Source organism: Diuraphis noxia, unplaced genomic scaffold (genome assembly GCF_037042655.1).
Source record: "Diuraphis noxia isolate RWA-SAM2 unplaced genomic scaffold, SU_Dnox_SAM2 contig0003, whole genome shotgun sequence".
Taxonomy (NCBI): Eukaryota; Metazoa; Arthropoda; class Insecta; order Hemiptera; family Aphididae; genus Diuraphis; species Diuraphis noxia.
The window spans coordinates 53,954,188-53,971,410 of record NW_028301713.1 but is presented as its reverse complement, the minus strand read 5'-3'; the positions used below and the strand labels follow the sequence as shown (position 1 = coordinate 53,971,410).

The window sequence follows — 17,223 nt, the reverse complement described above, 5'->3', positions numbered from 1 at the left end:
CGTTTGATTAATGAACTAACAACCCCTACACATGTTGAAAGGGTTGAATCCAACGACGTCTGGTCTTTTTTCCTATTCAATAAAATGATAATCGTCGAAAATTCTAAGGTAGCTGCTGACATTTTATTGTGATGTGTCGACAAGATTATTTCGTACTAATAATAATAATAATATATTCGTGTGCTAACACACAAGGATAATATTATAATATAAAAATATACGGACCGATTGCTACGTCTTTTTCTTCTTCTTATAACACAAAAAGGCAATAACCAGTAAGTATTATCATAAGCTATAAGCACGATGCACATATACGGTGTTCGATTATTACAAAGGATATTCGTCAGATTGATTATCAGCTGTTCCAATCTCATGTTTTATTAATGTGAAAATAGTTAATTAATTTCAGAGACACTGGAAAATGAATAATAAACAATGACTAGGTACTTAAAAAAGAAATAATCAAGACTCGAAGTATCTAAATATACAATATAATATATATATCAATTATAATTAGGGTTCGGGACTTGTTGAATTTGAATATTCTTTAATAATGACTGCAGAATAATCTAAGTAAGATATAAATTTGTTTTAAGACGTAACGGATTGAAATACAAAAATTGTGTTCGCATATTTGACAAATTTTCGCAATTTAATTGTTATTTATAGAATATTTGTACAGTTTTCATTTCATGTTAGGTAAATTTGTTTTAAAGGTTAACATTATTAATTTACTTTCATGCGTCGGTCAATTACCTATCGGACATATACACAGTAATAGTAAATAAATAAATAAATTTTTATCAATTAACTAATAAATAATAATATAATGTTTATTGTTGTAAAAAAAAAAAATTATAATTAAAAAAAATATTGTTCTAATTTAAATAAATAAAGATTTTAATGGCTATTAAAAAAATATCGAGTTGCATATTTTCACGCGTATTTCGGTTATTTTAAGTGCATATTTGCATGAATATTTCCTATAACTTGAGTGCAATAAGTTCCAAACCCTAATTATTATATTATATAACAACGTACTGTTATTCATAATAATTATTATAACTGATGTATAAAAAAAATATCTCGGTACCTTTGAACTGTTAGACATATGGCAGATATCTTATATTATATTCATTATTAATCAGTAATAAAATATATAACTAAAATATAGTTTACCCCTTTCTGATCCCCCAAAAAATCAGAAAGTCTATATAATTTAAATTTTAAATATGTCAAAGGTTAAAAATGTTGCAGTATTAAGAAAAGAATCAATCTCCTTTCTATATCATACGCTGCAGTAATATAATTCATTTAATGATTATAATAATATTCATTTCTTAACCTTTTAATTCTTATTCTATATGCAAAAAAAAGGAACATCTTTATTTCTGACAACAATTATTATAACACATATATTTCAGGAATTAAGTACATAAATGTACAAATGGATAAATATTACGAAACGTAAAATGTTAGAATTTGCGGAGTCTGATCTCGGCAGTATTCATCGCGTTCTATATGTTGTGTTGTCCACATACCTATATATAGGTGGTTGATTCAATAGTTCCTTAGTGCTATTATATATTATGTTTTGTTATTGAAATTACTTATAAGATTTATGTATAATTTTATAAAAATATGTTTTGATTTTCGCATTTCTAGTTATCTATAATATTACATGTGTAAAAAAATAAATAAACCATATGTCAGTAACTTTGAAATTTTGGAATTGTCATCAACTAATATAATAATAATTAGTAACCATTACATTAATAATTATCCATTATAATAATATAGACATTGCAAATTACAAGATACTATTTGCGTGTAAAATATAGTAATAAACACTGCCGATTTCTGCACACCAAACTCTTCCCGAAAAGAAACGATTTAGCGGGGTGGTAACTTGTAAGTGTGTCCGGCGTGTGCGGCAATGCACGGAATAGATATTGTGTACCGGTGGTGGGCCACACGACCTTGGCGCGAAGTTAAAGGAAGTCGTTATGCTGGTGGAAGAAAAAAAAATAAAGAAGAATGCGCTAGTGTACAAATGTCTGTTCAACTTGTATCTTGGGATAAATACGATATATAACAACGGTGCGCCTACAGAGTCGTCTTGTACAGTTCGTCTTGTTCTCCGTGCAGTTTACGTACTACCGACGACGGCACTCGCGAAGAATGGTGCCTATGCCTACCTAACTATACCTACCCATATGTTCACATATCCAATGGATTTCCGTGCGGTCTCAAAGAATACAAACTGTAGCCAACGATTGTTTATGCGTTGAACGCATAACGAGCGTGAAAAAAGGAACCTGCGCGTAGACGCTTCACGGGTGAGTATAATAATATACTATTTTTATAATTTATATACTATTATAAGTACCTATAAATACAACATATAGCCAGTATAATCATGTACAACAGGTGTCCGCGGTTTACTATGTATTATTATAATTTACAGCGAACGAACATAACGTCTCGTCATTGTGCTTCTGTTTTCTTTCTCTTCGGGACGATATTTATTATTATCGTATACGTTAAGATTTTTTTTTTTCATCGAAAAAAATCATTTCGAAATATGTCTATTTTTTTGCTGAAAACTTGACTTTTAAACGTATAGGTACTTACTAGCATCGCCCAGTGTAAATAGTCCGCGCATTTAGGACATTCTAGCTACACGTGCATACGTCGTGCGAATACATTTCACTACGTAACCGAAAAATATATATACAACACTACAATAATAGGTAGGCATAACAATACGTAACAAAAGTATACGGAAAGACGTCTTCGATGACGTCTGCGCTGCACGAGATTGGCAAGCCGCGTCGTCGATTATCAGCCGCCCGTCTGGGCATTTAATTTATTATTATAATTAGGTACGATTTGTATTACGTCCGGCCAGCGCCCAGATCACAAGTCGTTCACGACGTACGTTATGATATTATTTTTATTATGTATACGTCGGACAGCAATAATAATTATTAGGGTTTCAAGGTCTTATACGCACTTATCTTGTACGAGCCGTTCAATCCGTTTCTGTGCTGTACTTATTATATACACCACCACGCCGGTGGGCAGTGGTATAAAGGTACACCTCTGGACCTCTGTAAGTATACGACCAATACAATAGCATAAAAAAATTCATAAATAGGTACCTACAAACGGAGGGAGGGGATCAAAAAAAAAAAAAAACGCACGTGTATAATCACCAAATATTTTGTATTTAAGCTCGCGCACGCACGACAACGGCAGCTCTAAGGCGTGATAACGAACGATGTTAATAATATTGTTATGTCTACGAACGATTACGCGTTATGTCACATAATCTCACGTACAACCCGTTTAATTGACGCTTAACGACTGGCTATAGTAAATTTGTTTTAATTCTGATGGTTGTGACGGGCGACGGCAGACAGCTACCGCACCATCGTGGTCGTCGCATTTTGTTACCGTATAGTCTTGTCATAGTTCTACGGCGCGATGACGAGCACGACGGCTTCAGTCGATTAATTTTAAAGCTGATGATGTACCATTATCGCATGGGAGGAGATACGTTTTTCAGCAGGAACTATTCCTAAGGTTTTTTTTTAAATATATACATATTTGCGTGTTCTCACATACGAGAAAAACAATATTTTTATTAACTGTTTATTTTAAAAATAATTTTTATCTACAAAATTAGACCAGCATGCATTTTTCACTTCAGTGAACCTTTAAAATACGTCTCCAATTGTGATTTATATTTCTATACAATTATTTAACAAAGCCAAACTACCCAAACCACATCATCATAAGAGATTTTGTCTCATATCTTAGAACGCTTCAAAATATTGAATGAAGTTAGGTATGGCATAAAAGCTTAGAAAAAAAAATATAGTGATACAAGTAGACGGGTGCAGAAGTACGCTATTATTACAGAAATTAATAAAATATATAAATTTATCTAAAAATGACTGCATTATTAATTTCTGACCATGTATAATTTCAATAGGACAAGGCTTTAAAGGGGGAAGGTGAAAATCGATTTCTTACATAGTTCCCCTAAAATACAAGTCATTTTGGAATAAATACATGAGGAGAATTAAGTAATTTATTTTTAAACTAGTGACAGTGTTTTTCGATATAATTTCACGAAATATTAAAATCCCCCCGCTCGCATTGTCTAAACATATCATTATTTTTATAAGCATGAAAGGATTATTTATATCATCTTACATCTTGTATGATACAATACATATGGATTTAGTAATTTGGCTATCACTTCTAGGCTAACATAATGGAGGGAGGTAGTGAGAGGGAAACATTAGGTTTTCTCTCGCACCAAAGCATGATGAAAAAACTTAAATTTGAACAAGAGAGAAAAGAAATTTAACAATGTTGAAAATTATGGTTATACTCGTATAGTACTAAAATGCCAGAACCATAAGTTTGTTACCAATGCATTCCATTAACTTTATATATATATATATAAATAACTGACATATTTAGAAGCCCATAAAATTATAATATATGTAGGTACTAGGCAGGTATAGCTGACACGATATATTTCATATATAATATTAGACTAGCCACTAGCATATAATATTATAATTGTTATGTAAAAACTGACATTTTTATAAAATATTTAAAATATTAACTTTAAAATTATACCTAAATGTATAACATTATTATATAGAAAATATTTCAGAGAAAATAGGTCCGCTATTTACAGTTAAATATAACAATAATGAGTTCAATATTTATAATAATATAGTATAATATAATAATAAAATATTATGTTCAGTTTTAAGTGTTTTAACCATTAATCAATTTAACTGATTTATATAAATCTTAGTATAATATTAAAATAAACACTATTTTGTTTATTTTATTTACCCCTAAGCACCTTGGTACATATTTTATCGACTAGTTCCACATTTTGTAGCAGTATATATTTTGCATTTCGTTGATTCCGTTAGTCTCATTTCATTGGGAAAACATACTTAGTAAACATACTAAGTACACCTATTCTAGTAACCAGATTGTTTTTATTTATATTTTTTATTGAATTAACGCATGGTAGGCTCAAGTAATAATTAATTAATTAACATAAGTATATACAGTATGATATATGAATATATAGTATGTTATATTAAGTATGATAACATAACTGATATTATAGCATCACTTGTACTGATGGAATTTAAATTGAATTGATACAATTCAAGTGGAATTTTTCGATACGTATTTTTATAAACACTTCTTAGATACCTACCATATTTCAATAAATTACATGAAAACTCTGAAGCCGGATTCACTCTATACCATGTCATTTTGTGTTACGTATTTATAACACTTAGGTAACAAAATGTTGGATGGTATCACATTACCTACACAAGATGAAGATATTCAGCTATACATGACACTCATCCGGCAACCCACAGAAAACTGCATTGTTCTAATGCGTTAAGACAGTTTAATGATGTGGATATAAAAACGAGAGACTTGTATTAAAAGTTAAAACCCTGATAAACACACTAATTCAAATGTTATTATTAAATAGCTGGAGTAATACGCCACTCGTCTCGTTAATTTATAATAAAAAATGTTAAGTAGCATAGGTATAGTTATGACAACATTCATATAAATGTGGTATTTGTTTCAAATTTAATGTCTTCGTGAAGTAATAATATATTGTTGTGTGTAGCTACTAACCAACAAGAATGCGTGAACATATTTTTTCCGTGCATCAATGCGTTGTGTAGTTACTATATAATGTAGGTAGCCATCATCTATATTAAAATACATACTGTAATTGATTAAAATAATAAAATAATAATAATAATTTTACTCTGACAGAAAAAATATTTAACGGAAAATCATTTTAGATTTATTTAGTACTAAATTGATTTATAAAAATGGGGTTTTAGTTTTGTTTAAAATAGGTTCTTATTTTATACATTAGTACATTACTAGAATAACGTATAATATTATCATAACACGTTTGATAAAAATATATTCGTTTAATGCATTAATTAAAACACATAAACATATTAATAATAAATAATAATAGTATATCTATATTATATATATATATATATATATGTGTGTACATATCCAAATAATATCATTATTATAATTATTATTATTATTATAGATTTATATAAACGAAGCGAATTAGGTATGTAAATTATATTCTCGTTCTTATCATTATTTCGTACTGACTGATCTTTATAATTGCGTACCTGACGAATGTTCTTGATTCTTTTTTTTATGCAGGTTTCAATCTTATTCGCAATTGTTAACGTATTATTGAACTCACAGTTGGTACATACAGTATTATAAGAATTCACGTGTCGCACTAAACCCGCTTAAATTAGTGTTATTTTTTTTATAGGTATGGTGCTACAGGAAAAATATTGGAACAAAATCGAAGGTGCCTTTTTCACAGTGATCGCATTCATCACGGCCCTTGTAAAACTCGTGTCGAAATACATCATCGGCACTTATTCGATCTTCGGATATTCGTCCGGTAAGTCTAATCAGTTTCAAATATAATCGAATTTCTCATGAGAACCATCTGTTCGTAATTCATATTTATTTTTAAATATTAAGACTTACCTTACAAACCCAAGTAAACTAAAATTATAAATATAACCATATAAGTGTACGCTGTAAAATAGAATCTACCTACTGTTATGCTGCGCGTAGACGCAACTGGTTAAGTCTTAATTATAAATGTTCACATAAAAAATAAGTATATTTTTTGATAATTTAATTATTTAAAAATATTGTAATTTACGTTTTAATCTGAGATTGGCTTGTATGGATTTGTAAATTGTAATAACATTATTTTGTAATTTGTAACTAAAGTTTTACGGCTTATGTAAGTTTTTAATATTTTCTTACATTGTTGTCAACAAATAATAAACGGTTAAAAATATGTTTTTTTAGAACTTAATAGATACTATCAAAAAAGATTTCCTTGTTTATTGTTTGTTCACGAACATTTTTTCGATGGTTCTTGACATTGAAAACATTCCAATATTGTAGCCGATTCCAATAACATTGTTTATAAACATTAATGTACCTAAGTCATGTCCAAAACCGTGAAATAATTTAAACTGTTTTTCTGAAGTCATAATAATAAGTCATAAGTCATTTTAATGTTTGGTAAAACATAATTTATTACTAAAATTATTACAATATAAAGTAGAATTTTTTATTTTTTGAAATCATTATAATGGTATTCAATTACAGCATAATATTTAAATAAGGTTAGTTCTAAATAAAAACAATCAACTTCATTAAAAAATTATTGATCTTTAAGTACAAAACCGGTTCATCATTTTGATCTAATTAAATCTGTTTTACGAGATTTAGTATTTATTAAAGTTAAATTATTTATCATGTCACTTAAAGAAGGAATAATTAATTTTTGAGAGGATGCTACACCCGCATGTCTTGTCTCCGTTATTAGAAACATCCAACATACTAAAAACTTTTTTTGTGCGGGACAACTTTACTCCCTCTAGATTTATTGCAGGATTACTAAAACTCCATAACGCACAGGGGTGTAAATTATGTGTGCCGTAGCATTTCTATTATTTGGATAATATAAATACAGTTTAAGTAATCAGTTTAAGAAAATAAGATTTTTTTTCAAATTAATAATTTTAAATTATTGGTTGGTACTATCAAAAAAATAAAAATACTTCGACAATATTGAAATGTTGGTAATTCTGCAATAAATACAGAAGGAGCAAAGTTGTCCCATAAAAATAAGTTTTTGCTACCTATGTTGTATGTTTGTATGAAAAAGACAACACATGCATGTTGTGTGTATAGCGTCCTCTTAAAGGATAATTATTATGATTCCTAAAAATTAACGTTTATATTAATTATTGTTCAATTAAACATTTTTTTCATCTCTACTTTTGTAATGATTTATATTTTATAACAAAGTTGCCAAACAAATAACCTGAAAATATTTCTTTCCAAGTTTATTCAATATCTTAAATATATACCCTTCTAAGGTTAGCAGCACAACTATGACAAACATATATGAAACACATCCAACAAATTTGTTGGACATTGTTGGATTATTCCCAGAATTTGTTGGCCTTTTTTCCGCCAATAAAGCTTTTGACACTTTTGTGCTGCCAAATATACTACAACAGCACAACTTTATATCATAACAAATTCACCCCCATAAAAATAAAATATTAGTCATTAACATTAATGTATCAATATTAATAATTTGTAAAAATGACTCTGTATAATAAATACTAGTTCTAATATTACGTCTATATTATATTTTTTCTTAAACCATTTTTAACAACTATTATCCTTAGTACAAACATTTTAATAACTAAGAAACTTCTCATTCAAATTTTGATATAAGTACATAAACATTTTCAAAAATAATATCCATTAAATAATTTACAGTAAAAAGGATGGGGGATCTCAAAGGAAAAACAGAAGTTACTGGAAATTCCTTAAGTAGCATAAAAGAATTCAAGAATTGAAATAACTTAATTATTTAAGAGGAATAAATAAAATGAGGGTGAACATGCTAGTCATAAGGTATAGGCATACACGGTTTGCAATGGTTCTTTAATCCTGCAGGTATTCTACGGCAGAGCGAAGGGGACGAGCACAGAATCTACATTTATATTTAAGAATAGCTTATAAACCATTATATTTTTATATTATTATTAAAATAATATTAATTCACTAGATAAAACTAATATCCATCAAAAACTTCTTATAAATTGAATTAAAAATGTTGTCAAACTGTGGTATTAATATTACATTTCATCAAATAATATATAGTATAGCTTTAAATTAATATCCAATTCTATAAAAATGTTAATAATATAATTTAATAATCAAACAAACATCACTATTAGAAAATAATTTTTGGTTGTTATGATTTAATTGTCTATGTCTACAAAACTAACGTGGAACATAAGTACCTATACACGATGATTATATGTATGAGATTATAGTTAATAATACTACAAAATGTTTCATGATTTTGTCACTAATTTATTAAATCTCGTATTTATAAATTGTCATATTATTACTGTATAAAGGAATATATTTTTATAGCCAAATTATTAAAACTTTAGTAAAAGTCTTAAATATTGTCAGAGCTTGCGCTAATGTGCAGTTGTGCATAAAATGTGCAGTTCTTATTTAAATGTTGTGCAGTTCATAAAAAATATTATGATTTGAATTTTCAATAATTAATTTTATATTATGTCTACGAACTTGTAACATAGGTACCATTTGACATTTTGTTTCCTGAATTTATTGGAAATTATGATTAAATCATTGATAATAAATATTTATCTATGATTGTCAAAAGATTAAAACTACGGTCATAAAATACGTGTACATTATGACGTATAATATAATACTATTATATATTAATATAATTTTGTTTTATATGCGAGCGAAGCGAACATCAAATTTTTTTACTTCTGTAATACAAACAGTATATTGTGTAGTTCTAATATTTCTTTAGCGCAAGCATATTGTATTTTTGTTGTAACTATTGTTCTTATACTAACCATTCTGAACTTCAACAAATATTAGATATGTAGGAGAACCAGGACTAGTTGCCACAGTTTTAACTAGGTATTTATTTATTTTTTTAAAGATACATGTTATTTTATTCTAGTGTTGTTTGTTACATTATTCAACATATCATGATCCTTGGAATATACTAAATAACCAAACATTGATATTAAGTTTTAAATTTTATAAAAAAAAAAAAAAATTGTGACACTCATCTACCACGCTTCTGGGTCGTGGTTATTATATCATCGCGATCATGAGGTTTGCTGTCCCAGGTGAATCAAATGATAAACCACATTGAAATTAAACTCTTAGTTGTCAGTGTTAACTTAGTGTCAAATAACAGTTCGATACAAAAAAATTAAATCCATAAATAAAAAACAAGTTAATTTAATGTTATAAATTTAGACATATATTTAGTATGAACTATATAAGTTGTAACGTTATAAGCACATGATGTGGTAACAAAACTTATACTTTGTGACAGCAAATCTCAATCCCCTATTTGATGGCAAATCAAGTTTATAAATTATATTACTTTTCAATACAAACGAAAAAAACACGTTAAGTATACTCTAATTATTTTTCAGGTTAATAATTACAGCATTAATTTTAGCTATAGTACCTAGGTATATAAATGGCTGCAAATATTAAAATATGTATTCACGTTAAAAAATTACTCTCAGACTTAAAAATTGCTTTTTTTTTGTCTTAAAAATTAAAATTCATTGTACAACTATCATCATCAGCCCATAGTACAAAATCACCGTCAAGTTTCAGAGATAATAATGTTGTGACAACTAGCCTCGGCTTCCTCTTTATTCTATATACAGAATTAAGTATGATTAGGTATTGCAGTTTATAGCAAAACTGCAAAACTAATGAGACTTATACAGACTTATAGTTAATATGGTTATAACTTATAAGTGTTAAATTTAATTTGAGATGCGATAATAGTGTTTTAAAATCAGACGTATAGGTTATTGCATTATTGCAATATATCCAGTTTAAATTTAATATAATAGACTTTTGGTTTTTGGATTGAGCAAGATAATTTTGTTCAAGGCCAATGTTTACTGTTCGAGTCATTGATATAAATAATGGTTGTTTCAGATGCTCAACGAAAAATATACAAAACTATTGCGGATATCCCAGGACCAAGGTCGTTGCCTGTACTTGGAACAAGATGGATCTATTGGAAATTCGGTTTGTATAAACTGAATGCCGTTCACTTGGCATACAAAGGTATACAATAACAATAAAGTATACTATAGACAAAATAATATTATCATATTATTACCTATCTTGAATTTAATTTGGGACCCATCACGGACAGTTACGCATCATTCCGCACGTTATTGAAGGGAAAACAATATTACCTGCATATAATAATTAGTAAAATATGTACATTGAGTAAAGCCACACAAATTTAACATTTATAATATTCATGATGATGAAATTAAATTTAAAATTTTTACCTGTATAATATTAAGCAGCAAGTTTAATTTCGATTGGTGTACAATACAACATCGTTTTAGCATCTATTTCCAAGTTATTATATTCTATATTATCTATACAACAATATATTCTCGATTAAATATTTGTGTAATCAAACGAAATGATTCTATAGTTAAATTAATACAACTTCACAGGATAATCAAAAGGAGTTAAGAAGATGTCAGCACACTATTGGATTTTTTTCTCTGGCTCACGCACAACATAGAAAAAACGCATTTCCGCAGAATCGTATTACTATTTTTTTTGGTAATCTTAGGGTAAAACCACACGTTACAAAAAAGATAGAGAATAATATTTTTGAGGGAATGCATATTGAATTGTCAAAAAATTGTGTAAAATGAATATAAACATCATTTAAATGTACAACATGTTTTTGTTTACTTCGAAAGATGAATACAAAATCAAATAACAATATAATATAATATCGATATGTCATTCCTTTTTTATTCTGTTAACTTTTTCTTTCCCTCTAAACTTGCTCAAAAGTATAAAGTGTTACATTTTTTCTGAAAGGTAATATTCTTGAGCTGGGACTTTAGAAAGGTCATTTTTCGATTTTTGAAACGGTACTCGAAATAAAAGCGGTTGAAGGAGAAAAAAACGTACGATTTCACAATTTTATAATATTAAATACTTACGAATGACGTTTTATACCAGAAATATTGCTTCAAATGAAAAATGACAAGAGATATTTATTCTTGTATTTCGGATCTTGTTCCTTACGGTTTCTAACCTTACGGTTTAATGTTCGGAAAATGTTATCCATTTTTAAGCTATTTATTGACATTTTAATTTTGGGAGTTTTTTTGTTGTAATTCAGTTAAAAACATTCGTAAAATCTTGAAATTTGGGTTGTTTACTTATATTAGTCTTACCTAGATATGGCAAAATTTTCAAAACATTTGAGCGACTTTTTAAAGCTAAGATTTGAAAATTTTTAATAATCTATAATATTATATCCTAGACAGATAAGCCGTCCTTGTTCAGAATCGTTTTTCGTATACAATGATATAATATCAATGGATTCAAATTTAATTCCATCCATTACAGTAACTCACTTGTAACCTACTGCACAGAAGAGTGACATCCACGACTTACCCGCTTTTTAGATTTTTGTAATTGGTGATTTTACTATAAGATTACCTAAAAATATGAAAAACAGTGATTCTGGTGCGTAAATGCGTTTTGTCTATGTTGCATGTGGGCCAGAGAGAGAAAACAAATTGTGCGCTGACATCCTCTTAAGCTTAAATTAGTAACAGTTATACACATTTTTCCAACTTAATTAACAAGAATAATTTAATTCATGTGACTATAATTTTTTTGTTTAGCTTTTATTAAAGTAAGATGTATGTTTGACTAATTGTTTTGTGTTATATTATTTTAATAGTTAAGCTATATTGATTATATACTATAGTTGAGCTCTCAATACTTTTTTCTAATATTTACTAATACTAAATGGCTATTATTTTGGTAAATCAGTCTCATTTAGAATTTGTTTTTCTATACTATGAATAGGGCAGAAAAGTTAAAAACATTCTTATGTATTAAGTTGTAAAACAATACAAAAATAAATGCATAACAAACTTTAGTTTAATTTGTATTTTAGTTATTAAGATTTACAATTTTAATATCAAGAAAACCATTTTATACGCCAACATATTTAATATATTATTTTCAAAGAATATTTAATAAACTCAATAAACATTAAGTACTGTAAAAGCCTACTTCTTAGGCCAAGAGTCCTTGGCCCAAGACATAGAAATTCAACTATCGTTTTGATTTATTATTATTCATTAATTAAAAACCTAAAGTTACTTAACATTTGGTGTGTAAATAGAGACACAGGCGTAACTTGGAAGGAGGAGGGGGGTTGTGATGTTTTAACCTAAAAAAAAAACAACTCTCGAAACTCGCAAATATTTCCCAACTTAACCTCCTCGTATAGGTAAGTATTATTAACTATGTTAGTACTCGTTAATCTATATTTCTAGTACCTCCTGATATTTACGCTCATAAATATTGTGATACATCATTAATTTGCATTATAATTGGATTATATCAGTAATAAGTTTTTTAATAATTTCACAGACATGTTTATTCGATATGGCGATATTATTTGCGAAGAAGCATTGTGGAACATACCAGTTATAAGTGTCAAAAACAGAGATTTTATTGAAAAAGTACTTAGACAAAACGGAAAGTACCCTATCCGACCACCAAATGAAGTAACAGCAAACTACAGAAAGTCCCGACCAGATCGCTACACAAATACAGGGCTTGTTAACGAGTACGTACTTGTGTATAAAATATTACGAATATTGAATTCAATATTCGAATTCAAAGTACTTAATTTTAATTCCACGAGAACGCAGATTTGAAGTTAAAATTTACGCATAATAGGATTGTAAAAAGTTCTTGAAAATGAGTTGTATTTGAAAATCGTATTGAAAATTCGACTATATGACTGATATGGACTAATAAATATTTTAGTACATTAATATGAATTAAATCACGATTACTTATTCTCGTTTCGAAAAATGTAAGTTCATCAGAGCTGTTTATTATTTTAGTTACTTGTTTATTTTATTTAAAATATAATATTATAATCTGTAGTCTGTAACTACCAGCGCAACTATACATTATTATATACTAATCACAAGTATGTACACTGTACTTACACGTGTTGCAGACAAGGTGAAGTCTGGGCGATGTTACGAAATAAATTGACACCGGAACTCACTAGTCCCAGGACAATACGACGTTTCTCGCCAGAAGTTAACCAGCTAGCAGACGATTTTAATGACCTGATTTCCCAAGCGAGAGACGGCAATAACGTGGTCACAGGATTCGAGGCGTATTGTAACAGGATGGGATTGGAAAGTATGTGTGATAGTGGCAGTGGTTATTTAATAAATGTGATTTCCACGACTTATATATTGTCCATCGTAGGCACGTGTACGTTGATTTTGGGCAGGAGGTTTGGATTTTTGGACGGAGAAGTTAACGAAACGGCTACGCGGCTGGCAGACTCCGTGACCAGTCAGTTCCGCGCGTCGCAGGAAGCGTTCTACGGATTTCCGCTTTGGAAATTGATACCGACCAAGGCGTACAAGGAATTCGTAGCCAGCGAAGATGCCTTATACGAGCAAGTACAACTTTTAGAAAAGTCAAACGTACACATTGTACGATCCAAACAAACACGTTGTGAATTGTTCGAATTTTTATAGAATCGTGTCCGAAATCGTAGATTCGGCGTTGATTGACGAACAACAGTCTTGTACGGATGTACGCAGCGTGTTCGTGTCTATACTACAGGCCCAAGAGTTGGACAACAGAGACAAGAAAGCAGCGATTATCGATTACATCGCTGCTGGAATAAAAACAGTAATTTAACATCTCATACGGCCTACTATAATTATTTACAACCGTCTGTTTTATGTTAACGCTATGTTATAATAATCGATGATGATAATGATAATAATTATTATTATAAAAATAGTTAATTTCGTGTACTGCAGTAACTGAGTGCATATAGGTATAAATAACAATAATTAATGATTTATGTACTTAGTACTAGAATTCTAACAATCAGCGAAACAAAAACAATTTGCATTATAATTTATAGTGTTATACGTGTATCTCAAACTGTAACGGGTGCGTATAAATACACCAGAAATAAGAAGATAGAAAAAAATATCTAAATAGGTTCGAATGTATGCGATACCATAAAACTTTGTATGTTTCTGTTGTTGTTATTATTATTTTAATGCGTTTTCACATAATTTATTGATTATAATTTATAGTCAATCAATACATATTAGTTATCTATTCGAAGTATCGATATTCATTTTATATTTATTGATTTGCAATAATTTTGTTTTTAAACACCTCAGTTTGAGACGTCATTTTCGGGAGTCAATAATTTCCATAATACATGATTGCAGTCTCTTAGTTTATAGTCATTTATTCCCATTACCTGCCACACACAATTTCAACTCTAACTAAAGATTTTTTTTATCATATGAGACACCGTTACTTATATGTTTATGCATATTTATAGTATTCCTTTGTCGCAAATAGGTGGGGGTGGGAGTATCGGGGCTTGGATAAAATTGATTTTACTTTTTATATAAATATTTAAATATTATACATATTGTACGCACGTTTTTTAGTTGGGAAACACCCTAGTGTTTTTATTGTACTTGGTCGCCAAACATCCGGAAGTACAAGAAAGGTTGTATAACGAGGTGTCGGGACTGGCTCCGGCGGGTACATCTATTACCACTGAACATTTACACAAGGCCACATATTTGCAAGCATGTATAACTGAAGCTCACAGGTAATGGCATTTAAGTTATGATAAAATATACAATTATTTTTTTATTGATTAGCTTATTGATATGTATCACGTTCTCCAGGCTTAAACCCACTGCTCCGTGCATTGCAAGAGTGCTGGAATCGGAAATAGAATACGACAACTACCGATTGCCATCAGGGGTAATAGTTTGGTGACATCATTTTTTTACTCGTACCTTAATAATCATTATTTTACGAGTATACGAATAATATATTTACTTTAGACTGTCGTGTTGCTGCACACTGGGTTGGCGTGCTTGGACGAAAACAATTTTAAAGACGCAACCTTGTACAGACCGGAAAGGTGGCTGGACGAGTTGACGAAAAAATCACCGTTTTTGGTCGCACCGTTCGGTTGTGGCAAACGAATGTGTCCGGGGAAGCGATTCATAGAACTAGAACTACAAATTGTCTTGGCAAAAGTAAGCAACATATAGCATTTACAAAGTGTGAAAATCAACAATTAATTATTTATTACTTTGTTTTAAGATGGTCAAGCAATTTCATATCGACTTTGAAGGACAACTGAAAACTGAATTTGAATTTCTTTTGACACCCATTGACGCAAATTTTATTTTACGAGATAGAATTTATTGATGTTATTAAATTTAAATGATTATAATTTAATACTGGACCTATAGGTACATATATTTAATAATAATTTATATTATGATGTTCAAATTTTTACTTTATCGTACCTACTGTGACAAAGTTAAACATATCACATTTTACCTATATTTTTGTTTTAAATTATGATTTAGTGAATCCACTATACAATATACATATATAATCATGTGTATAATTATATATATTATAGCATAAACTATACATTTTTGTATGAGTGGCCGCGCGTTTGTGTGTTTTTTATAATTATTATTAAAAAAAATGCATATACATATTAACGTTTATTCGTTTTAATTTTATCCTCCAAATGTGGGTAAGTAATATTTTTTTTAAAAATAATCTCTTGTTAGTTTTATCTTTTTATTATTATTCAAAGCCCATTCATAATGTACTCATGTACTCATATGTTTCATTGCACAGTTTCAAATATGTGTTATTTATATTGTTATTATTTATAATATACCTACATCAACAATATTTAATACTCAGTTTTATTATTAAATTGTCATAACAGGAAAAATATATTACTATAATTATTATAATAAAAAATCATATTTTATGTTAGTTTGCCAAATAATTGTTTTTGTTATTTTAAATTTAATTATAAAACAATAATAGTTATTGTAATAAAGAATTATGTAGGTACTATATTTTCCTGAATCAAATGTTATCCATTAATCATAGTTGTAAAATATAATTGAATCATCGCACAAACATCACATTTCTTAATTATTCTTAAAATAATAATAATAACGTTTATTTATGAAAAACACAATATAATGAATATTTTATATATTTTTATAATATATAATCATATAATACGAGTCCATTTAATTACACTTATATCACGTAGCGATGTAGCAGACCGAAGTATCGTTATTTGTTATTATATACAAAGTAAAACAAAACAAATAGTTGCACCTATGTAGTGCAGGACGCAAGTACTTCGTGATGATAAAGAAAACGAATGTAAGAAAAGCTATTCACTGGGATATATATACGTAATATCATATAACAAATCAAAAACGTATATTATATACATTTATACTAAACCCTTATTAATAAGAATACCTAATTAGATTTTTTTTAAAGAATTGTGCTGAATTTACATCAGGCATAAATGTGTCTTATTGCACTCCATTATTGATT

At 28.7% G+C, this 17,223-nt stretch overlaps 2 protein-coding genes across 3 annotated transcripts in view; one reads left to right on the top strand and one right to left on the bottom strand.

The window, feature by feature from the left end:
* Positions 1–3,035, bottom strand: part of LOC107173062 (FGGY carbohydrate kinase domain-containing protein) — a 30,965-nt gene extending 27,930 nt beyond the window's left edge. Inside the window, exon 1 of one of the 2 annotated variants that reach the window (XM_089221772.1) lies at positions 3,017–3,035. The gene's annotated coding sequence lies outside the window, so the exon portion shown is untranslated. Of the gene's footprint in view, positions 1–2,634; positions 2,813–3,016 lie in introns of those variants that run through there. The other variant, XM_089221771.1, reaches the window with a different exon arrangement.
* Positions 2,092–16,651, top strand: shd (cytochrome P450 family 24 subfamily A member shade). The gene is made up of 11 exons (XM_089221776.1): positions 2,092–2,339; positions 6,386–6,520; positions 10,687–10,818; positions 13,183–13,381; positions 13,784–13,974; positions 14,044–14,239; positions 14,322–14,478; positions 15,267–15,433; positions 15,513–15,591; positions 15,675–15,872; positions 15,940–16,651. The coding sequence occupies exons 2-11, from the start codon at positions 6,388–6,390 to the stop codon at positions 16,045–16,047; spliced, it is 1,560 nt and encodes a 519-aa protein (XP_089077902.1). The 5' UTR covers positions 2,092–2,339; positions 6,386–6,387; the 3' UTR covers positions 16,048–16,651.
* The last annotated feature ends 572 nt before the right edge of the window (positions 16,652–17,223 follow it).

What these genes read in the sequence shown, in the direction of transcription:
- shd (XM_089221776.1), top strand. Translation starts at nt 6,388, where the DNA reads ATGGTGCTACAGGAAAAATATTGGAACAAAATCGAAGGTGCCTTTTTC. An exon ending in AATACAGGGCTTGTTAACGA is followed by an intron (nt 13,382 to 13,783) that starts GTACGTACTTGT and finishes CACGTGTTGCAG; the next exon opens with ACAAGGTGAAGTCTGGGCGA. An exon ending in TGTATAACTGAAGCTCACAG is followed by an intron (nt 15,434 to 15,512) that starts GTAATGGCATTT and finishes CACGTTCTCCAG; the next exon opens with GCTTAAACCCACTGCTCCGT.